The following is a 25,275-nucleotide window of genomic DNA, read 5'->3' as shown; positions in this document are numbered from 1 at the left end:
TATGTGACATATGAATGTCATTCCTGTGGATTATTTGTTTCATTCTTGCTACCCCCCTTCTTCTGTTGCACAGGTGCTGAAGACTGACTACAGTGACATTATTTTAAAGTATTAGCTTTTACCCATTCCCATGATATAAAGTTATTTACTATATTTAAAAGCAGAAAAGTGACCACAAATATGGCATCCTGCTATTGTCCAAATCTGCTCCTTCTGCATCTACAGCACCATCTTGGCTTCATTTGCAGACAGCTAAACTGTTGGCAGTGTCAGCAGAGGCAGTAAAGATGCAGAAAAGCAATCTGTATTTTGTTCTGCTCTGGGTATTGGCAGCAAAACTACTGGCTAAGTTAATTCCAGACGCTTTTATTTGAAATGGCAGTTGTGACGCCTTATGCCACAACTGAATTTGTTCCCACGGACTATCATATCGATGTTAGTTACATCTAACAGAATGATGAAATCAGTGAAAATGACATGAGTGGGCTGCAGATGCCTGCTTTTTTCTTTCAGCTAACTTATGTCAAAACTGAATTTGGCCCAGAGATATAACAGAAAACAAATGGACTGTAGCTTTAGGGTATGTCTACTTCACCGTTCGAGGTGTGGCTGCAGCTCAGGTAGGCACACCTGCACTGACTTTAGCCTACCATGGATAAATACAGCACTGAAGATGCAATGGCTCAGATCGTGGCATGGACCAGCAACCTGAGTATGTTGCCTGGATTCCAGATGGGCTTGTACGGCCCATGCTGCTGCCGCTTCACTGCAGAAACGCGATCAGTCTTCCTTCAGATTAACGTTTTTTCCAAAGCCATGCACCACATGTGGCAGGAATTTGGCCTTGAGGACAGAGGTCAGCCTTTGGGTCTTCAGTGCTGTGATTGGGATATCTCGGGGAGCCTTTATTGCGCTTTAGGGGTGAGAGTTGGGAACTAACATTTCCACTACATCACTAAGAATGAGAAGCAACAAAACTGTCTTTAAGTGTGTGAACAGTCTGAAATGTGCAGAGAGAAGGGTATGATCTGCCAAAAGGCACATGACTCTATTAATATTAAGGGGAAATGACCATACCTTGGGTGAAGTCTTGGCTTCGTTGAAGTCAATGGAGAACTCTCACTGAAGTCAACAGGGCCAGGATTTCACCCTATGTATGCGTAGAGGAGGTTCTGTCATTTCAGTCATGTTGTTTCTTGTGGCCCTGATCCTAGAAAGTGAAGTCAAGGGGATTCCACCAGCATGGCAGGTTCAGCCCATGGAGGGTCAGGATCTAAACCACTAAGCTGCACCACGGGTAGTACCAAAGCCCACATTTTCAAACATGGGTGAGCAAATTGCACGGGAATAAATTGTGCACTCGCTTGTACATTCATACCCTGCTTTTGCACACACAAATTGGGTAGTGCAATCATGGCCTTATACCATCACTGCTGTAATAATTCAAGTTACTGTAAAGCACATCAAGAATGCGCCTTTCAGATTTCACCAAGAAAAGTCTAGAAAGGCATCATTTGAACTTTACATTGCTTTTGCTTCTCTATTGCTTCCCGGAAGACAACTTCCTCCCATGACCCTACATTAAATGGTTATTGAATGTGTGTGTTTGCACTCTGTAATGGAGGCCAAAGCTAATTTAATCTCTGGAGAAAACCACAACCATGCAACAGAAAATCCAGATGGAAAACTAACACAGCTGAAAGGGAGGCTGACAGATAAAATGCATGTATTTTTAATAAAACCCATTTCCTTATCTGTGTTACTAATACCACCTGGGATTATTAAACATGGAATAGTTTTTAAAATGTATTTTTCACAATCTAAATGGCTTTCTTTTTGCATTTGCTCATCTTGGGCAAATAAAACGGTCTATGCTTGGATTTCCTATGAGCTGATGGGAGTTAGGCACCTAACGCTGATTGAGTTTCAATGGGATTTGGATTCCTAACTCCTTGCAACCCCAGCCTCATTTATTTTGTTTAGAGCGGTTCGCTTTTGTTGCTAGTTACTGTCTCCTAGATCTCATGGGGTGGCAAAATGGTAGCATGTTGGCTTTGCAGTGGACATTCAAAGCCAAATAAAGTCAATGTTTTCACTAACCTCTTTTTACTTCAGTGAAATTAATTCTAGATCAGCGTCACTAAAAATCTTTGCCTTTCAATAAGAGTTAACCAGTGGGTTTAAAACACCTGGCATTGTCCTTTTAAATGGACCACTTCCTTTTTCACAAAGTCCAACAAATCTCCGTATAAAATAGTGGTTGCTTAGAACCTTAAATTTGATTCTATCACCTGCAAAATAAAGATTTCCCAAGCCAAACAATCTTCCCTACCCCAGGTCATATGAAAGCCGGTATCCTTCTAACTCTAATTCAGTCCTCCATGAAAATAAAGCAAGTGTCAGTTTCCCCTTTATCATTATCAAGTGAAACAACAAACAGCAAAAAATGGGCTATTGGTAACTTTATGTGCCTCATGTCACCAATTAGCCGAGGGGAAGAAGATGCACAAGAGAAGCCAGTTGTGAGGCACGCTGCAGACACACAGTGAGGCTTTCCACTAGTGCAATCAGAAATCTCATCAAAATGAAATAGAATTAAAAATAAAAATAATAAAACAAGAGAAAATAAAAGCAGAGAATTAAATAATTGTTTAAATTCAATGAAACCAACCGTGTCCTATATGTGATGTTTTCATGGATGAATATTTGCAAGATTATTTACAAATTATTTTTTGAGCAGCAGGTGCACAACATACAGACGGAGACATGGTTTTCGCATTGTATGTTGATTGGATGGCGTGATTCAGCAGGTAGGTAAAGAAAATAAAGAACAAAAACAGAAAACAAAAGAGAAAATGAGTAATCAGGACAAGCAAAACCAGAAGCTCTGAAAATTTCACTGGAAAAAAATTATTGGATTTTGGTTTTTTCCCCTTTTTTTAATGGTAATTATACAAATTAAAGAAATGCTTCACATCAAAACAGATTTTGAAACCCTAAAGGTAACACAGACAGTGTGGCAGTTATTTGCATTTCATTTTGTAATGCAAATTAGGAGACAGTTCACAAACACTTTTTATTTTGTTTTTTTGTATTTCCAGGCAGAGAAATAGATGTCAGTTTCACATATGCTCACAGCACCTCCTGCGGGCTTACTGCATTCAGAAGGACTGACTTGTCTTTAACTCCACCTAATTTACTTAGGTTATTAAACCAGGGGAAAACTGACATGTGTGTTTTTGCCTAAGGAAATAAAAAAAAAAATCCACTGCATTCACAAAGTAAATTACATACAAGGTGACTAAGAAATTAAAAAAAAAGCAGTTAATCAACACATTTCTTTTCCTTTTATCTTTACTCTTCAGTGGTACAAAAGTGCTGATGCAGCAAGGCTAGCCAGGTTAGCTGGTTTAGTTGGCTTGGAGAGTGTTTACAGTTGGAAAGTTGAGGGAGATTGGCCAAGCAGGAAACTGGAATCATTGTACCTATTTGCAAGCCAGATCTATCTCTTGCCCATCTCTAGTCACAGTTTGCCAGTGATCTCAGGGTTGGTCCCACAGAGGAGTCCTTCCCCTATGGAGAGTGGGAAGGAATTCACTTTCCATCGTAGGGACCCATGAACAGAAATTGTGCTGAGTTGAGGATGGCCAGGATGTCATCTGGGCAGGGGTCAGCAACAAGTGTCCGTACACAGACACAAGCGTCCGTGGTAAAAATGTTGAGGTCTGTCGTAATTTTTCAAAAAATGGAATGACAACGACATAACGGCCCCCAGTATCCGTCACTAATTACAGTAATTGTGTCAAGCGTCCGTCGTGCAACATGGTGGTGCCGACCCCTGCATCTGGACTTCTTTGTGCCTATGTTAAAATAACAATATGTAACTTCAAGCTGATAACTAGTTAGGGCTGAGCACCCATGCAGGCGTTAACTAGTGGTGCCATACAAATGTCCATACTATTGCTTACATCCTGCTGAGAGTCTTGCCCAGAGGAAGGCCAGGCTATCAACAAAAGGGGCATTTCATCCAATAAGGAAATTTGGATATAGATCTTTGGAAAATGGCCTGAGAACAAAGTCCCTTTCCTTTCTCTGGCTCCTGCAGTTTGCATAACACCACAGTCTTGATCCTAGAAGTGCGTGCATCATGCACAAGGGTTGCTATATTCCAGACTATGCATGAATAGAGATGACGTGTGACTTCACGTCAGGCTAAGCACTAGCTGCATTCTTCTAGGCTGAGTCAAAGTAGTCCCTTTGCCACCCACACTCCTTTACATGCAAGAGCACAAGAGGCAGGAAAGGCCTTGGGCCTGGAGAAAGATTAAACACAACTGAAGAGATACGTCCTGAAGTATGCGCCTCAAATTTCTAATGAGGCATCACACTGCCTGCGCCCCTCTTAAGATTTGTTCCAGCTCCTAGGTGGAGTTATTGGTGTCTGCCCGGCAGTGCTCTCGCTAAAGCAGGGCAAAATTCCCTCGCACTCCTTGTTCTTTACACCATTTTTAACTTGGTAACATTTTCAAAAGAAGCTCAGTGATTAGGAGCCTAAGACCCATTGAAATTTAAAGGGACAAAGCTGCTTAGGCCCAGATCCTCAATGATCCTTACCTAACTCCCGCTGATTTCAATGTTTGCTTAGAAGTGTAAAAGAAAAGAGAGCTTGGATCAATTTCTGTACTGCACTTCCAGGAGATGGAGTATAGCTGGTGCAGCCAAGAAGGAGCGGTACAAAGGCACGCTCCACATGCCCTCCAGATTTTGGGATGTTGCAGGGGCCAAAACAGCCCTTGGTGTAATGCAGGCAGCCCTAGGGCCTGTTCTAAGTTACAGCTACCTGTGTCTGTACCAGGGGAGGTCAGAATGGCTATAGTGCTGTGTGCGACAGCCTTGCCCCCCCATGCCTGGGTTTGTGAAATGGGGCCATAGCAGGGGGCTGAATCCCTCCTCTTGGGTTCCACCCTGGGTATCACAGGCTTCTTTGCTGGTGGAGAAGGAGGAAACGTTCTAGTGCAGCCGAGCCCCTGGTGCCAGGTTGCCCAGATTGCACACAGCAGGATGAAACGATAAAAGCACGGTTCTGTTTGTGAATGACACACTGAAAACTAGAATTATTTATTGCTGTTAATGTCCTGTTCTAGATGTCATTTATGGAACGCCATTTCAAAAAAAAGAAAAAGTATCATTAAGCAATGATTTCATGAGATCTGCATGTCAATGTCACCCTTAAGTGAGTTAAGCTGCTTTCTAACGTCTCTTCAGCCAGCTTTGTGTGGTGCCTCAGAACCATTAGCCCCTGATCCTGTCTGAAGTTTACAAAAAGATGTGCTTTGCGTAAAGGATTGTTCACCAGAGGCTACAAAGCTGTTCCATAACGAGGAATAGGTTACTACAGGCAGTGACAAACTGGAGAGAGTTCAGAGGACAGCAACAAAGATGACAGAAACCTACTGAGGACAAGGTTGAGACAAGCGAGCATATTCAGTTGAGAGAAAAGAAGAGTAAAAGGGAGACAAGACAACTGTAGACAAACACTTATAAAGGCATGATTAAAAGAGAGCAGGGATTAAAATAGGTTCATTAGTCAATGGATACGGAACAAGGGGTAATGGGCTGGAGCTGAAACAGGGGAGTTTAGGTTAAACGTTAGGGAAACGTTTTTAAGAACAGTTTTGCAACACAACTTGCAGCCAAGGGAAGCTGCAGAACCAGTGTAGCTGGAAATGTTCAGACACCCCTCTCTGAGGGGGAGCTAGGTACATTTAGTTACTCTTATACCAGGAGCCCCTAAAATGCAACTTGGGAGCATCAATGAAAAGTGTTATGGGTGCTTGAAAGTTTGGCTTTTTTGTATATGACCATCTTCTGATGTAACTTACACCATCCTTTAAACCATCCAAGTATTTTGCCCTCCATACTTGATGGTTAAACTTGAAAAAACTACAGTACAGTGAAAGAGTAATGCAGGCATGCATATTAAATCATGGGTCATTCCTAGCACATTGTATTTTCAGAATTACTAAGGGCTTGTCTACATGAATATTTAGCTTGCAGCAAGCTGGCGGGTGTATCTACCCCGCACTAGCCTGCCGTGGACTGTCAGCATGAACCCTGCTGACTTGCATTAACAGTTCGGTATTGTGCATTGATCTCATCCTGTTGCAAACAGAACTAGATCAAAGCGCACTAATGAACTGTTAATGCGTGTCAGCAGGGTCCAAGTGGACAGTTAGCCTGTGGCAGGCTAGTGTGGGGTAGGATCCACACCTCAGCTTGCCATGAACTAAACGTTCACATAGACAAGCTCTAGATAAATCTGTTACAATTTGAGTGTGAAATGTACTATTTGTGCAGAGAGCTGCATGCGTATTTACTCATCTATGTTATGATTACAGGAAGCTCTATATTCCATCTCATTGCCTGCTGAGGGTCAGACTGTGGCTGGCCTCTCCATGGCGATACAGGAGAAGAAAGGTGGGAGCATTGAGCTTTCCCCCCAGCACTTTTCCTGCAGAGCCAGGCAAAATTTCAATCTCTGCACTCTCCTGACAACAGATAGTGCTCCATCCTAGCAATGGGTGGAGTGCAAACTACCCCAAAATTGTGGAAAGGAGAAGTAAGAAGACCGACAATGGGGTAAACTTTTCCTCCCCAAACAAATCACCATCCCCACACCAGCCAGTTATGTGAAAGCACAGCTGCTTCCACAGGGTCTGTGCAATGGATACACTGTCCTGGGATATTGCAGCTTTGCACCATGCATCGGTCACAAAGGCACAATTGGCTCAATTCTGTAAATGAGTCCCTGGGACGGGACTTCTTAGAGTAAGGGAGAAAGGTCTGGGCTCTCAGTACACACAGAAATATCTGAAAACAAGTCTCTAGGGGCTAGTTTACACGGCAAATTACATGTGGCAAGCCAGGGTGTGCATATACAGTGCACCAGTTTCCCGCACAGTAACATCCTGAGTGGAGACTGCTACAAACCACTGAAAGTCGCAGGATGTGGTTTGACATACTACAAGTAGAAACCAGGACATTCAGTGAGCTGGACAGTGTGCACAGGTGATGTTACACTAGCAGGTGTGCTGTAGATTCACAGCCTGGCTTGCCGGCTAGTAACTTGCCATGTAGATAAGCCCTAGGAGATGTACAAGGAAAAGTTACAGTGATGTACATTTTCAATATGCACAGCTAAAACAACATCCGAATGTGATGAAGACAAGCAGCTAAGATAAGAATAGTTCATAAACAGGGTTCAAAACCAGGTTCTCGGTATGGGGTCATTGTTCTTCCTTGCCCTTATGAAAACGTCCTATAGAATTTAATAGAAAGTTGGAAATTTTTAAACTATCCTAAAAAATTCCTTAGCAGTGATGCAATTCTCTTACATTGTACAGCTCAGTTGGTAAGTTCTACAGAAATTATCTCATTCTCTATTACATTATTTTAATACTAATTTCTATGGAAACCTTTTATGTAGATTTTAAAAAATGAACAATGACCCCAACATGGCTAAACTAAGGTTGCAGACAATGCTACTGTTCTAACCTTCCTCCTTCCTCCCCCCATCTGCTCCTTCCTGGTTTGTCACCTTCACTCTTTTTGTTCAATACAAAACGTAGACTGAAAGCTCGAAGGGACAGAGAACAGCGTCTTTACATAAGAATGGCCATACCGGTTCAGACCAAAGGTCCATCTAGCCCAGTATCTTGTCTTCCAACAGTGACCAATGCCAGGTGCCCCAGAGGGAATGATCAGAACAGGTAATCATCAAGTGATCCATTCCCTGTTACTCATTCCCAGCTTCTGGCAAACAGAGGCTATCGCTGCCCATCCTGGTTAATAGCCATTGATGAACCTATCCTCCATGAACTTACCTAGCTCTTTTTTCAACCCTGTTCTAGTCTTGGCCTTCACAACATCCTCTGGCAAAGAGTTCCACAGGTTGACCATGCATTGTGTGAAGAAATACTTCTTTTTGTTTGTTTTAAACCTGCTGCCTATTAATTTCATTTGGTGACGCCTAGTTCTTGTGTTATGAGAAGAAGTAAATAACACTTCCTGATTTCCTCTGAGAAGCTCCTAGCACAGTGTGGGACACTACTAAACAGAAACAATCATAATAACCCTCTTTGGGTTTCCTCTCCATTAAATTCTATAGGACTTTTCCATGAAGGGGTAAAAAAGGCTCAAGGATGGGATCCTTTCATTAAGTGAGAAAGAGACAGCATTTCCTAGCACAGCTACTAACATTGCCATTCTCATCAGAACTCCTTGTAATGGGAGTCTTTAGCCAGACAGTGTGTTCAGCCTGGGGAAAAGAACAGCTAATGTGAATGGGCCCCCAAAGCACATCATCTCATGAGGAGCCTCAGAGGCAACTCCAGGAAACAGGTTGGTGGGAAGGAGACGTGACGCCTTGACAGGGCACAGTTTTGTGGGTTAACAAAGTGACTTTAGCAAATTGCACTTACCGCAATCTCGGTTACTAAAATATCAGTAATACTTCCCAATACTGTTACGAAATCAAAGACGTTCCAGGCATCTCGGAAATAATTCTGCAAAATAAAAACAGAAGATAGGAAAATTTAAATCCCTAAATTAAATTTGGGGTTGTTTTTTAATCTCTGTGTCATCTCACAGCATGAACGTTTGATGCGAAGGGAAAGCAGCAGAGGGTAAATGAGAAAGGAACGTACCAGTACACCAAAGGCAATGATCTTCAAAACGCATTCCATTGAAAACATAGACGTAAATACAATATTCAGGCATTTCAACATTTCTTCATATGCATCTGGAGCACCATAGAACTAAACCAAGAGGGAAGATAGGCTGTTACAGGAAGGCTTTTTATGCTGATGAAACAATGTTCATAATTGACTTGCCTGACTGTAGGACTCTTGATTGATTTAGGGCCAGATTCTGCTTCACTTAAGGCCGGATCCTGGTCTATGCTATAGATCCTTTGTGTCATTCCAAAGTCACAATGGGGTCATGACAATATCTGAATTGGGCAGCTGAACATTCCCCTAGCACTGGAGAATCTTCTGCTGGTGTAGGACCTCCTTACAAGTAGCAGGTACATTGGAGGAGTGCTCAGAAGGTTAGAGTGTGCCCTGAATACTGCTGCACCCAAGTGATCTCCAGCAATGTAACAGTCGCTGGGCTCATCTGAGGCAGCTCCAACTTACGCCAGGGATTGCGGGAGATCATACATGCCATACAGACACCTCTGCCTCCCCCTTTTTGGGTGCTGTGGTGAGAGAAGCTCACCCAGACCCAAAGATTCTCCATCTGGTGCAAATCTGAGTAACTCTGTTGACTTGAGTTGTTCTGGATTTCAACCAGTGTAAACGAGAGGTGAATCTGACCCTTAATTAGGAGTGAGAGATTCGTGGGGAACAACACGTTATTAGAGAACTGAGTCCCAATTCCTCTATAAACAGGCATAGGGCAGTGCAAGAAGAAGTCGTCTGAGCTTTCTGCCTTCGTATCTAAATCATGGGCTGGGGAGCTCCATCTTACCATGGTCCACGTCCAGGCAATCCTGTCTTCTTCGGTAAGGACTGCCCAACCAACAGTACTGCGGCCGAACCAGTGACTAGGCAACATCAGAAGCTAATCTAGCTCTTGTCACATCCATCTTACTATAGTGTCTCAAGCACATTGCTCCTATAGCAAATGCCACATTCTCTAGCCCACATGAAGTCACGAAGAACTAACAACAGCTCACTAACCTTCATCATCAGCACAATAGTATTGAGTGCAATCATGACCATGATAAAATATTCAAAGGGAGGGGACACCACAAACTTCCACATCTTGTACTGAAAAGACTGCTTGTTTTGAGGCATGTAGCGGGTCAGTGGCCTGGCACTTATGGCGAAGTCTATGCAGGCCCTCTACAAAACAGGAACAAGGGGAAAAAAATCAAAATCGGCGAGGGTCATCCAGTAGCCAATGTGTTCATACGAAACAGGTTATCTTTGAGAGCACGGGTGAGGTATTTTGGGAAGGGTGGACTGAGTATGTTTATCACATAACGGCTGGGCACAGAACGATCAGCTGTTTGGAGGCTGGCGGGAGGCACTTGGGGGAGGGCGGAGAGCAGCAAGCAGTGGGCAGGCGGACGGCCTCAAGGCCGAGGGCGGGAAGAGGCAGAATGAGGATGAGGCCTGCGGGGAAAGGGCAGAGGGGAGCAGGGCTTCGGGGCGGACCAGGGGTGGAGCACGCGCCGAGAGAAATAAAAGTCAGGACCTGTGCAAACACAGAGTGCAAGTACTTAACACCATGCTCATCTGTCATAGGGAGGGGGGGTCCACAGAGACATGTAATTTTGTTTAGCTGCTCAGGTCACGGTGTAGCGCCCTATTCAGAGATGTGTGGTCTCCATGGGCCACACATCCATGCAAAGGGTTAGGGGGGCGGCAACTTGATTCTTTCAATTTCATATTCAACACATATCTCACTGTGGTCATTGATCGCACAAAGGTTAGGGCCTCCCTCTGTTAATAACTGCTGTAAAGCCCTTAGTGCTGGCGGTGGTAGCTGTGGGATTTCATTTATAGCAAGGTGGTCTGAGCCAAAAAATGCCAACTCCCAGTGTGCGAGGGGTTGCTGAATTCGTAACACGTGGATACCTCATTTTTTTCGAGACTGCACTCCGACATGACTTTATCGCCTTGCTCCTGGAAGGTGATGATGATTAACGCCACAAATATATTCACAAAGAAGAAGGGGAAGACAACAAAGTACACCACGTAAAAGATGGACATTTCCATTCGATAACCAGGGCTGGGACCCTGCTCCTCATAGGTAGCATCCACCGAATGCTTCAATACACTGTAATCAAATGCAGAGAGAGAAGAAAACAATTAAATTAAGTGCAGGGCAAAGTACCAGTGATAGCTCTAGATTTACTTGATACCAGAGGCTTCCCTGTGGAGATTCCGCCTTACATGCATGGGATTAAACTCATTGCCACCTTTGCAACTGGGAAGGAACTTTCCCGTACGGGCTCAGGGGCACCCTTTCTTTTTGCTCCATTTTGGAATAAGGGATCATTTGTTAGTGTCCCAGCAGCATATTTGCCATGATGAATTTTCTTTGATTGCAAGGAGAGGGGATACTTTGGGGTCTGAATTCTTCCTTTCTTCTTCCATGTGTCACTATGGATGAAACAGCAGCAGTGGAAAGACTGTGAATAATCTGCGATGCACGCTCCCTGGGAATATGTGGGCCACTGAGGTTTTCATTCATTATTTTATTAGGAAGTGGGGCATGGGTGAAAGGGGTTGCCTGCCACATGAAAGAGACTTCCAGGTTGCATTTTTAACTACTATTTCCCATTAAAAGCCAAGCAAAATAAAGTAGTAAGCATAACAGGAACGATAGTTTTGAGCCAAAAAGCCTGGAATGCTTTCTTCATGGGTCACCATGTTCCTTTCTCCCCCGACCTCAAGGTCAGCAGCTTTTGTGAGCCTCTTAATCTATTTCACTCCAAAGAAAGCAGCGCAGATGTGAAGGCTAAGAGTGAGCAGACAATTATTTATCAAAAAGTGCCCAGGAAACACCACTGTGCAACCTCACAGGAATGTGCAGAAAAATACACTCAAGTCCTGCCTAATGCTGCTGATTCGTTTAACATTTGTGTGAGGAAAACCAGATGCCTGGCTGATAACGAATTCCCCATCCACTTTGCACAAGTCGTCGATTGCTTATCTGTCCCTGACAGCTACGAAGAGTTAGCACTGCATCTCAATGCGGTAAATGAACCCGACAAACTTCACGTACTTACGTTGGCCACCCTTCTCCTGTGGAAACCGTGAACAGTGTTAACAGAGCCCAGAGCACATTGTCATAGTGAAACTCATACTTTTTCCACTGCCTGGGCTGTGCCTCCACCTCGCTCTTCTCGTAATCCAGATACTGACCCCTAAAAAGAAGAGCAGAGGTTTGAAACAAGTGAGGTGACAAGGCTCCGCAGCAATTTATTAAGGATGATTATCATTATTACTTGTATTGTAGTAGCATGTGGGAGACCCAGTCTCAGATCGAGACCCCATTTGTGCTAGGCACGGTTCAAACGCAGAACAAAAAGGATGGTTCCTGCCCCGAGATTTTATAATCTAAATAAAAACTAAAAGAGCCGTAGAATTTTAATCTCTGCACAAGGTGCAGCAGAGACTTGAATCCACAACCTTGGGCATGGGAAGGGAGGACCATATCCCTAGGCCTGCCAGTAACAGTTGAAAATTACTAAGGGCTTGTCCTCGCTAACATGGTAAATCGGCTGCTGCTGAACTAATGCCGCGGCGTCGATTTAGCGCGTCTGGTGAAGACGTGCTACGTCGATGGGAGAGCACTCTCCCATCAACATAATTACTCCACCTCAACGAGAGGCAGAAGAGATGTCGACAGGAGAACACTCTCCCGCACACATAGCGTGTGGTAGACACCACTTTAAGTCGATGTAAGTTACGTCTCTCAGGGGGGTGGTTTTTTCACACCCCTAAGCAACGGAACTTGTATCGACTTAATTGTAGTGTAGCCCTAAGACAATGCTTACAATTAAGAGGACTTTGTCAATTACTTAGGCTTGGAATAGTCTGATCCATTGCAAACTGTCGCAATCTAGTGGAGAATATCCTCTGGGTTCTAAATATCTGTTTGAAAACAAATCCACTATTCAGCCAATGAGAAACTGAAAATACAAACCCCAGAAATACTGCTGACATGTGACCTCATAACATATTTGCTCTGCTGCTATAAAGCTAGCAGCCAGTAGAGGAAATATACAGCGAGAGTAACCCTACATATCACTGTTCCAAGCGCTGTCGCTGACATTACTGAACACATTCCCAGACGATGACAATCATCAAAGAAAGAAGCAAGCAAGGAGGAGCATGCTGGCTTGTGGTGCATAGGAACGACATAAAAACCACTGTTAAATGGGAAAGGACAAATCAGGCTGGAAACACGGGTCTTCTATCATATTAGTGCCAACAATGGCATTTTAACTTCTTAACTTCTTACTTGTTAACTACAATGTTCAAATAATAGTGCTTCAAGAAAAAAAAATCCATTTTAAAAATCCGAAAGGCAGCTAGCCAAATTAGCCACACAGGCCTTGATCTTTCAAACACTTACACTTGTGCTCTACTTTAAGCACATGATTAGTTTGAAACAAGTCACTGCAACTACTCAGACTTAAAGTTAAGTGTTTGACTTTGCAGGATCCGGGTCTTAGACATTTAAACTATTAAAAACAAAGGGTAAAATTAATGTCTGGTATAACTCTGTTAAAGTAGCACTCTTATTCAATGGAGCCACACTAGAATTAATTGAACCCAGAATGATGCGACTTTAAGTCACATGGAGTTGGGAGAGTTATCACCATCAAGGGAACTCCGGAAGGGATCCAAGATTTCCTTCCTGCAAGCAATCCACAGCTGGCTTCCAGCATCCCCTGTCACCCTGCAAGTACCTGCAGTCCTTTTCTAGCTCCTTGGATTCATCCGTACAGTAGAAGAATTTGCCTTTGAAGAGTTGTACAGCAATGACAGCGAAAATGAACATGAAGAGCATGTAAACAATTAGGATATTGAGGACGTTCTTCAGGGAATTCACCACACAGTCAAAGACAGCCTGTAATGGTGGGGTGAAAAACAGGGGAAGAGGTGAGGGGAGAGAGAGAGAGAGAGATATCTTGGCATCTAAACAGGAACACATAGAATTTTGGATCAGGTACCTGATTTATACAGTGTCTGTCAGGGAAGGGTTTCTTTAACTTGCACACCAGATGTTTCAAATGTCTAGTTCTACTAATACCCATTTCCTGCAGTTCCATTCTTTTTCCATGTTGCAAGAGTTTAAACCATGTGACTGAATTCTGTGATATTGCCAGTAAAAATGGCAAATATAATAACCAGTTGTCTATGTAAATATTAGCCCCAAGCAAATATTTTTATAGCTGGATGAATAACTGTAAAATGGAGACGTGACTAATCTATTCTATGACTGATAGGGAATAGAACTTGTCAAATAAATTACTCATTAAATATTATTTGAACTGTTTGAATGATAAGAAAAATTATTTCATGATAAAATACCAAAATGCTTTGAATAAATAACTTGTAGCAAATAATTCAACCAGTGTTAACTATTAAATAATTTAGTTGGCAAATGTAGCTTGTGAACTGTCTGCAACACTTTTTGAAAGTATTTGTTACGTGGTATTAGTTGCCAAATCATTTCTGCAAATAGCTGTCGGCTTACAGCATGTTCATGAGCAGTTTGTGGTGATAATTCAGTGTAAGGAATTCTGAGTGGGATTGGTTAGTTCTGCTTGGACACACAAGGCGTACGGTATTGTTGTTCTGAATGTAATTCTTAGTATCATGTTTCTGGTGCAAGCACAATCCAGAAATTCCAAATTCACTTTCTTCAAATATTCTCTAATAATCCCACAAAACTCTCAGTTTCGGTGACCAGTTACTAGTTTCCAAGGAGCAAAAGAGGTGTGAAGACAAGCAATATGAATTCAATTTCTGATTCATATAAATATTTACTGACACTGTTTAGCAGTAGTCAACCCGGTCTGGCAAATGTAAGTTTGAACACAAAGAATTTGTTTAATAAAAAGCCAGTGTTTCTTTGCGTTCCAGAGCAGAAGAAAATTAACACTGCTGATTTCAAAGGCCACAGAACAACACATTTACATTTCCAATCAACTAGCCTTGGTCTTCTGCACAAGTTTCAGATGAATTTAGCACGTGTGAAAATTAAATTGGCTAAAATTGAAATGATCTGAACCTGAATCATGTGGATTTGCATAAAACAGGCCCCAGATGAAAGCTAAACCTGGTTTTTATTTTGGGTTACGTTTAAAAAAATTCGGCTGATGTGGTTTCACAAAAGCAAAAGCTCTTTATGGTTTTGGCCCATCTCTAATGGAGAAGATCCGTACTGGTGAGCGCACAAAAACACTGTACAGCCAATAGTTCCTGCACTGAGTCCCTACAGTGCACATCTGGTTAGTTCTATAACTCTTCCCACCCCACAATTCCAGTGGCGGGCTATTCTTGAACAGTTTTCAATCCATTCTTGAAAAGTGGTAAATAACTAAGCTCAGGCAGCCAAATTCATTTAACTTGTGACTCGGGATTCCAGACATGAAAGGCTATTGATGCTAACGCCCTGCATTACACACTCCTAAATGAAGAGATGAACAGATTAAATTCCTCTTGACTCAGTGGAAGATTTCCACAGACAGAGCTGAGCAAAACGTGCAGTGTTCATGGCGTACAAGTTGTGCAGTGAAAGTGAATGCTCCAGGAGTTACTTTTTGCACACTACAAAATTTGAAAAAATTGTGTTAAATTTGTAGGTTGTGTTTTGAGTGGGTTTTCCCATCCCCAACCTTCATAAGGGTTATTGGAAAATCGAACGTGGCATTTACTGTGAAACCAAAAGACCTTTTAACATTTGATTAAAATGTGCAAAACTATTAAATGAGCAGGGGAGGTCTTTTTTAATCTAAGTAAAACTGACAAAAATTAAAATCAATTACAATAAAAGAATAGGTCTATACGTTACCCACTTTGAGTTTACACAAGAAATTTTGCCCACAGCCCAGCCTGCCAGTCCCCAACAAAGAAGAACTGTTTCCTGTTATTCGCCAACCTTTAACTTGGGCAGACGCTTGATAGTCTTCAATGGTCTTAGAACTCGCAGGACTCGCAGTGACTTGATTGTGTTGATGTCTTTGCCTTTGCTTCCTCTGAAAGGGGAATGAAAGAAGAACAAAAGGAAGGAGTTTGGTTCTAGTGGGGCTCATACAAAGGCCTGCAAATACCCAGATTTTTCAGATTTGGAGCCAAATTTTTCCCCTTGGATGCTCACACGGGGAGTTACAGACAAGCATCCGCTTGAGGAGCGTAAAGCGATGTACAGAAGGAAAGCTGAGGGCAGAACTTGGCCCTGAGAAAGTTTAACTGCTTGTGCTCTCCATCCCGGCATCACTTCCCAGCTATTCAAACCGTGTCACCAGGCTCAGAATCCTCCCTTTCCTCTCACCAGTAGGAGGGCAGCAGAGGATGTCTGGTTACAGCAGAGAGGAGAGAAGCCAGAGCACATCAGCATAGCTGCAACTACTGGTGGGAGAAGGGGGGAAAAGTCACATCTGCCGTACCCAAAACTCTTGTGGCCTGTGTTACCCATGTCACCGCCTCTTCCCACAAACCCAGATGTTTCCATGAGACAGCTCCCATCCAATTTGTCAGGGAAGCTCTCTTAATGGTCTGGAGATAATGTTTTCCTTAGAACAGGCAGTGAATAGAAGGAACTGGACCTTCCGGTAGGTAGATGGACAGCACGTCCTACCTGGGCAGAATAAGCTTTCCATTTCTGCATTCTGTACAGCCATACTATCGCTCTCAGGTCTCTTTTAGAGGACATGCTACCAAGACCATGCTGAGCCATGTAATATGCAGACATATTACATGCCTGAAACAATAACAGTGTGATTTTTCAGGCCATGCACGCAGAGGTTGGAGGTCACTTCTCTTTTACGAAAACCATATGCAAAAGGTTAATAATTTATACAAACAATACTGTTACTACCATTAATGGGGAGGGGGAGGTTTGATGGGGAGATAGAGCTCCTTCCCCAATCCACCCCCAAAATAAAAAAGTAGGGCTTTTTCTGAAGAGCTGCAGCTAGGCCTTTTGTCAATCTCCTAGTACAACAATTCAGTTCACCTTCATTTAGTATGGCGTGAGAATGAGATGGAAGACTGTGGATGGAGCTGAACTTGACTACAGGCATGGGTTTAAGGGCTGATCGAGACATAAACTTGCATTGAAATAACAAAAGGCATGAATGAACAGTGCTTTGAGCAGGCTCCCTGGCTCCTCTCCGCTCCCCGCATTCAGCTTCCCTTCCCCAGTGGGAAAGCATGTCAAGAAAAACACAATTAAGCCAAGAGACTCAGAACTGCACAGCATGGGCAGTGGCAAGTTCAGACTTCTCCCACACTGCCTCACTAGTAAGTACTTAACACTATTCTGGAGGAACCGTATCTAGGGGGAAGAGGACAGCTCAAACTTTATGGCTCACTCAAGCCACTGACCCTGCTGAGAGCGGTGATGGTGAGTTTTGTGACTTGGCTTCATTAGTAAAGAGAAACCAACAAGTCATTTCATATGACCAGCTGAACAGAAATCAGAGGGTAACAACTTTTGCTCGTTACTGAACAGAGTGGATTTGCACCAGCGTCTTAGCGGTGAATATACCCATGTCCTATTTGAAATCTTTTTCTCTACCTAGGGTGACAGTCTGTATCCCTATGTTCACCCTTTCTACAAGGCTATGATAAATCTGGTACAAAGTGTGCCTTGTAAGGTATCATTTGAAAACTCATAATCTGCTGAACATTATTGTCTTGGTAAAATGTGTAGCAACAATGTATGTAAATCTATAAAATTCTATTGTATAAGACATGTTCCAAGTTTAGAAAAGCAGGCACAAACCAGTTCCTTAGAGACAAAAGGCAAACTAACACCTCAGCCAGGGGTCAACAAAATCAAATAGACCATCACCTGGTTAAGCAGCCATTCTTTGTCAGGGAAAAGGGTGAGAGTGAGAAATTTACATGTTGGCAACGAATCAGCTGGATGTTCCCATCCCACAGACGTTCTGTCACCTGAACCCCAGCTGGAGAGGATTCTCACAGAAGAGAAATGCCATAAGAAAGGGGAGCAAACACCTCAGATTACCTCACTCCCTTAATCTCTACGCATGGCATCAACACTTGAAAAGACAAAGGAAGCATTATTGGACTGGGGGAAAGATCCTGACGGGAAGATTCATCTAGTAAGACTGCTACAGCATGTGGTCAGAGAGACTTTTGCTTTGAATTCTCTTAGCTTGTTAAGTTAGGTGTTAGTTTGTGTTTTACCTTTTATTTCTTTGTAACTAATTCTGACTTTTATGCCTCCTTACTTGTAATCACTTAAAATCTTTCTTTTTATAGTAGTTAAACTGATTTTATTGTTTTCTCTAAACCAGTGTGTTTGGATTGAAGTGTTTGGGAACTTCAGCTGGGATAACAAGATTTGTGCACGTCATTTCCTACGAATGAAATGACGGACTTTCTATGAGCCTGTATTGTCCAGGAGGGTGCTGGGCCTCACATCACATACAAGTCTGGGACTGAGAATTTGCTGAGGTAGCGCTGTAATATAATTCATGGCTGGCTGGCTGGCTAGCTATAGCACTCACACAGTATAAATGGGGGTGATTTACATGCTGTAGGCTGGGTGTGAGCAGGGCCAGGCATGGTTGCTTTCACAATGAAGCAGTGTAAAAGGCACCCCAGGTTAGAGAATTGAGGGGACACAGCTGTTCAGCAGTCCAGATTGTACCCTGGGGAATGTCACATCAATCATTTCTGTTCATTTACAGTGCACAGATAAGCAAGAGAGACATAAGGAACATTCAGAATGAAAGCTGAGAGGCTCTTGCCTATATCATCATATCATCTTTACAGGTTAGTCTATAGTGTTGAGTTCCATGACTGGATTGGGAGGGATGGAGGGCGAGGGGATAGGTATGCAGACAGGGAGAGGACAGCTCATCTGAGTTCTTCCACTGCTATTTTAGAACCACTTTAATCAGACACATCTGGAGCTTGATCCTGCTCTAATTCACATTGCTGTAAACCAGAAGCAGCTCCACCAATGGAATTACATTAGCATAAAACTGCAGGTTGGAAATCCAAACTATGACTGGAAGGGGTCGCCCACTTCCACTATTAGTCTTAAGGGAGGCTGTTCTAGCTATAAATTGATAAAGCCATAATAGAGCCTCATGCTCTCTCATGGACTAAGGGGTTGAGGAACCTCCTCTGCAATTGAGTCACAAGGGGCTTTATGGGTTTAACTCCAATGCACATGAGGGGACAGGCACTTGCTTCTGTACAGCCCTCTGTATACAGATGGAAAAGGCAGCTTTGGAAAGTCCCTCTATAGACCCATCTCTTGCCAAGCCACCCAGGCGTTGAATCAATCAAAATATATGGTTTTCAAGTATATCACCATAAATATTTTTGTTCTTAATTTGAAAATATACAGCAGCAGTCCAAACCTTTTCTATGGAGCTGCATTAATCAGGAGAATTAATTGTGATTTAATATGTTAATAACTCCTCTGTGACAGTCTCTAATGGAGTCAGGTTTCAGAGTGGTAGCCGTGTGAGTCCGTATCATCAAAAATAACAAGGAGTCCTTGTGGCACCTTACAGACTAACAAATTTATTTGGATGCAGTCGTGACCTGAAGATGATCTCGGTGAAGCTTGAAAGCTTGTCTCTTCCATCCACAGAAGATGGTGCAATGAAAAGACAATATTACCACATCCAACTTGTCTCTCCTGATTAGGAGACCTGTGATGACTAATAGGCACTGTCTCCATTATGCAGCTGGTAAAAGATTTAGCCACAGCTGTGCTTAAGCAAGGTCATTGCGAGCATGGTTTCCCTAAGCCGCATAGTTGCTGAAAAAACATGCTAGACTGGACCATGCTATTGACTATCCCCTCTAGGCAGGCTGTTACGCGAGTGTCAAGGGAAAGGAATCCCTGTCTATGTTGGTCAGGGAAGCCACGTGAAGGAGAGTGGAAAGCTAAGATGACAAGCCAACCGTTTGGTTTAAGAGATTCTAGGAAATGTTACCATAGGCATCTCAAGGATAGCAGAAAAACTTGACAGGTTTTGTACTGTGTCTGACCGATTTGTAAGCAGTTTTTCCAGAAGGCAGTCACAACATTTTAGAAGTGTGCATGTGGCCCATCAGCTCCTGTTGTTGTCAGAGAATGGTTACAGAGAATGGTTGCCTGTGTTGTAAAAAATGGCACAGCCAGTGGGAAAATTGGCAGATGCAAAACAAACAAATAAATAAATAAATAGGAGGCCAATGCAGCGCTAGGCTGATTCAACCCATGTAGGGCTAAGCCCTGATCCTGCTTCTGCTGAAGTCAATGGCACAATTCCTTTAGTTCAATGGGATCAGGAGAAGGTTTTTATTTTGCTTCTTGCAGGATGTCTGAGGACACGGAAATGTAATGTGAGAGGAGGCAGGGATTCGACATACAACTCAGATTGCTGCCAGGAGGGCCTCATTTCTGTGGTTACAGGGATAACAGTGCACTCCTTTCTGAAGGAAGCAGAGATTCTGAGGGGCAGATCGACATTAGCAAGGTGCAGCCAAACGCCACTCAGCTGAGGTCTGCACTGGCGAGTTGCCAGGTGTCTGAGATTCATAACCAGTTTGCAGGAAATGAAGCAAGCAGTAGCCTCTTTTGTCTTCAATACAGAGGGCTGGCCTTCAGAAAAGACATGAAAGCTCATCTGCAGTGGGCTAATGCTTTCCTAACCTGGCTTTGTGGGCACTGAAGGAAGGAGTGGCAAATGGGCAGTTGTTCTCCCAGGTCTACTGCAAGGGTCTCTTGGAGGGATTAGAATATAATTCAGTATTATTAGTTGATACATTAACCACTGAAGGCAAAAGTTAAGATCACCAACACCGAAAGGGCCTAAATGTGTTTTGAATTTTGAATATGGGTTAATGTTACATTAAGAATTATCAGCCACCTAAAATAAAGGCCGTGATTCCCATTTACACTAAGACCCCTTTATATGGCTCTGGCAGTGTAAAGAGACCTTAAAATGAGCATGACTGTAATTTACTCTCACTTTAGGCCCCTTTATACTGTCAGGGAAGTGTCTTTAGTGTAAATGAGACTCAGGCCCAAAGGTTTTAAACAGTATTTTTGGATCTCTTTATATATTTTTACATCACCAGATGCTAGCAAGCAAAGATGATGTTACAGCCAGTGTATGATGGCCATCTCTGCCAGCATAACCAGGAGGAAACTGTTCACATCCTTCTGCTGAGTTTCCCTCTTCAGGCGTACAAGCACAAAAAAATACTCACAGGGACTTAACTGCTCATCCTTCTTTTCTATTTGGAAGACAGAGCCCTTAGACAGAAGAGAGAATCAAAAAGAAAAACAACTAATTTCACAGCCCAATTTTGTTTTTTGAAACAGGATGTGCGAACAGCAAACAAAATGAGATTCAAACGTCTTGTGAAAAGAGAAGAGCTATTAGGTACCTGTGGGTGTGATCTATACAATGCTAATCTCTGCAAACAAAAATCTGATGCTCTCAGTATATAGAAACAAGAACTGGCTTTTGGCAGCCCACCCACACTACGAAGCACAGGAAACAGATGGATCTGTTTCTACAGGTCTTGATATAGCTGGGAAATAATAAAATACAGGCAATCAGGGAGGGCTTCTCATGGGGTGAACTGTCTCTAAAACAGCACAAAATATGAACTCCGGCAAACTAGAAATCCACTGATGTCTGAGGCCGTGAATCTTGCAGTTACACAGCCGTGTTCAGGAGCCCTCTTGGAACGGGCAGAATTTCTTATTACAATGAATAAGGGGCAATGTTTAAAATCTGCAACTGTACTTTGTATAGAGGGAAGCTGTTGGATGGCTGATCTGGGAGAGGGAGGCTTTGTCTGTAGAACAGTGATCACAAACCTCAGGAGGGAGAGATATTACTGCAAACTGGAAATCGAGCAGGCTTCATCTACAACCAATTGATAACCAAATATTAAGTGACTGTGTTCCTGTGGAGGGGTAGAAGATTAACAGACATGGGGCTTAATGAACAAGTATGGTGACACCCCTTTTCCCCCCCCACAAGCATAGCCACCAGTCTTCTTGATGTAGGGGATATACTTCAAAACCATTCTATGATGAGAACGGGAGGCATGCTGAATTTCTAATAAAGGATTTCAAGATTTAAAACTCTTTCTGTGTGTTAGGAGGAGCTCAGTCAATAACAATGAGGATGGGCTTTTCAAAAGCACCTGAATGAATTAAGGGCATGAGCTCCATTGAAAGTCATGTAGATGCTTTGGAAAAACCCACCCTGATTTCCAGTTAAAAAAATAAGGCTTTTCCTACAGGAGAGGTGGAATTTTAAAGGGTCCAGGACTGTATGCGATGGATCAATGCAAGTGACATCTTGATGAGACATACCCCTTTTTGTCAGCTCCACTAACTAGCTATCTGTACAAGGACAAGAGGGTTTGTTTTTAAAAGGGGGGCTTTTCCAAATTTGATTTGCAAAGTGCCCTAGTACAAGGCTAGAAAACAAACTGAAAGGGTCAGATGTACTACAATTCAGTTAATGGATATACACCAGGATGCATTTCACTGTCCAGTATTCCCTGCCCAAACACACTGTGGGTGTGAGAGAAAGAAGAGGGGGACTGATCTTCACTGTACTATGAATTTTGTAGAACAGCAGAGTATGATAGAAAATGGACAGAAAATAGAAACCCAAAAATCTAAAAAAAAAAAAAGTCATGAAAAAAAAATAAAAAGGAAAAAGAAACTGGCCTGTGTCTTTGTGTTAGGCCAATACTGGTTGCATCAGGCCAGCTCTGATTGTCCTGTAGTAAAGAGCTGCTCATACATTTAAACTATTAAAAATAACAAAAGAGACCTCATAAGTTATTTTTTTTAAATAAACAAATGATCTGTTAAAAAATTGATAGATCTTTCAAATGGAAGCTTCTTGTTTCTGTTGCTCCTGCCAGCAGCTCTGATTTAATGTACACAGGGCTCTTAAAGTCTTATCATCAAATATTCATGGAGGGGTGGAGCCACTGTCTCCTGTGATCGCCTGAAATCCCAAAGGTAGAACGTGAACTCCTCCGCTTAAGAGCAAATGAGGTCACAGTTCTGCCTGAGTGTGATTCTACCCAGGGCCTAACTGATCCAGCTTCTAAAAGGGAAGAAAGAAGAAAGCATCCTACTTCTTGGATTGTATCACAGAACTCCTGTCCCTTTCATTCTGTCTCTTCATCTTCCTCTGCAGAGAGATTGAGGAGAATTCCTGCCCTCTTTTCTTACTCTAGAAAGCCAGAAAAGGAGATGGCACAGTCTGTCTTCTGGCAGAAGGAGCTCTCCGTGGTCCTGAAAAGGCAGCTCCTTTGTCCCACAGACATAACTGAGATCCCCTGGCAAAATGGTTAAAGGTCACTCTTGCAACATCTTTCTTTTGTAGTGCCCTCAAAACTCCACATCACTCAGTTTTCATGTCAGAGAGCTTTCTCTATTGTCAGTTGCATAGGGCCAGAATTCATGCGGGGTTCGATTCTTAAGAACGCAGAAAGTTGTGCATGAAACTTCCATTACCACTAATGGAGTTTGCACGTGCAACCCCCTACATGAGACTAAACCCCGCTACTCTTATGCCGAGTAGTTGTTTATTATTTTTCATGCAAACTTATATCACACATCAAGGCTAGTCTCAATAAGTCACTCCCCCAAATCTTTCACACTGTAGCTGGATACATATAAATTTGCTTATTTCAATCTGTGATTTTTGCTAAACATAGGAACTGCAACCTGGGTTTATTCTTCTGGCTAAAGTAATCAGGGACAAATGAGAGCTGTTAAGAGGAAGGGGATGTCATTGAACAATGGGTAGTGAAGGGACAAAGGAGTCAATGGGTGTAACATGGATCATTTCCACAGGTGAGTGCGTATACTCTGCCAAGAATACACACAGTTCACAGGCATAACAATGCAGCAAGAGAGCAATAATGCATTACCCCATGAAACTCCTAGAGAGAGATTCCAGCAACAGGAAGACAAAGAAAGAGCACAGAGTCAATGACAAACAGAAACAGAGGTCTATACAGTATACCCAATGTACAAAGAGATATGTGCTCCCTTCCTCCCTCCCCCCAAACTCAATGCTCATAAAATAAATAAGGAAGTAAGTAATAGATTTGATATGTGACATAAGCACACACATCCTCGCTGGTGTCGGAGTAATCCTTCTACTGAGAAACAGACAGTATTGCTATACTTCATTGTCACTTTGGGAGGAAATAATTTTCATTGTTCAGCAAATTGTGGTAAATTCATTCACTTTAAACAAGCTGTGCAAAATTCTACACATCTGGGGTAAACTTTTTTTGTTGATGCCCACGGAGTGTATCTCTAATTTTTTCCCCCATTCATAAGCATCATTTGATTGAGCAAGTAGAATTCATGCCTGAGGTTGGCCAATTTTTATCATCAACACAGGGAGATGCTTCAGTTTGAAAGATATTGCTATATAGAAGATATATAATTTTTGTTATTATTAAATCGCTTACAAGCATCTATTTGGGGCCCACCTTGAAAAGAATAAATTGAGTTACAATCTGAAGAACTATAAGCAGGAGAAGGTGGACTGGCGCAAAGTATAAAATTTTGCAGCAGTGACTCATATTAACAAGTTGTCACAATATTCCAGGAGACAATGTTTCTGAATGGGCTGGTTTGACTTGGTGTCCACTTGACATGCCCATTTAGCAAAATTTAATACAGATCATCACTATCAAACAGTAGGTCAAGAAAATGAATTTGGTGAATTAAATGGGTTTGGCTGAGAGGTAGTCACTGAGCTGTCTTGTTGTAGACTGGAATCAGTAAAGGCTGCAACAGAGAATGTTTACAAGATTATTGTAGGCTCTACCTACATTTGTGCTCTAGCATTTAGTAGCAAAAAAAAACCCTACAGAGGTACAACTAAATCACCCATCTCACTTACCAAATCAAGTTCTTTTCTAGTGATAAACAAAACTCACAAGGTTCAGTCAGCCGGCCTTTGGTTTGGATAAGTACCCAGGAGCCTGAATGTTTATCCAAACTTCATCTGAACTGTCCGAATCCCTTATGTTAACAGAATTGGACTAGCACTCTCTGGAGAACAGGCGCTCCCAAGATTGCTGGTACTTCCTGCACCCAATTAGCCCAGAAATCCTGAAAGTATTGTCTCTCTCATGGGATTTCAGCATTTACAGTCCCAGCTGGAATACGGAAGTATAGAAGCTACAGCAAGAACAGCAGCAGCAAAAATAGAAAATTCTTCCAACTCTTCCAAACTACAAAAAAAGTTGGATTCAGTTCAACTCTGGGGGAAGGCTTTGGATGGTTCTTGTTTTATCCAACCCAGTTTCCCCATCCGTCATTATTGTCTCCCAAAAGGGTGCATGTTTAAGAGTCCTGCCCCCTTCCCTTTATAATCTTTCCATGAACCTATTCTCAACATTTACTCAAAGCATATGTTACACACATGTCATTCAAGACATGCTGTCATGAAGTACAACCCCAGGATGTACAAATAACATG

At 42.6% G+C, this 25,275-nt stretch overlaps 1 protein-coding gene across 11 annotated transcripts in view; it reads right to left on the bottom strand.

Annotated features, from left to right (window-relative positions):
- Positions 1 to 25,275, bottom strand: part of CACNA1B (calcium voltage-gated channel subunit alpha1 B) — a 474,760-nt gene that overhangs the window by 73,364 nt on the left and 376,121 nt on the right. For all 11 annotated transcript variants that reach the window (XM_074973540.1, XM_074973544.1, XM_074973546.1 and 8 more), the window contains 7 exons: positions 15,691 to 15,787; positions 13,493 to 13,653; positions 11,804 to 11,941; positions 10,647 to 10,848; positions 9,744 to 9,908; positions 8,706 to 8,816; positions 8,481 to 8,564 (listed from right to left, as the gene is read on the bottom strand). In XM_074973540.1, coding sequence (XP_074829641.1) covers positions 8,481 to 8,564; positions 8,706 to 8,816; positions 9,744 to 9,908; positions 10,647 to 10,848; positions 11,804 to 11,941; positions 13,493 to 13,653; positions 15,691 to 15,787 — 958 coding nt within the window. The remainder of the gene's footprint in view (positions 1 to 8,480; positions 8,565 to 8,705; positions 8,817 to 9,743; positions 9,909 to 10,646; positions 10,849 to 11,803; positions 11,942 to 13,492; positions 13,654 to 15,690; positions 15,788 to 25,275) is intronic.

The sequence above is a fragment of the Natator depressus genome, chromosome 16 (genome assembly GCF_965152275.1).
Source record: "Natator depressus isolate rNatDep1 chromosome 16, rNatDep2.hap1, whole genome shotgun sequence".
Taxonomy (NCBI): domain Eukaryota; kingdom Metazoa; phylum Chordata; order Testudines; family Cheloniidae; genus Natator; species Natator depressus.
Note: the sequence above shows the minus strand (reverse complement) of the source record. Positions and strands in the feature narration are given on the sequence as shown.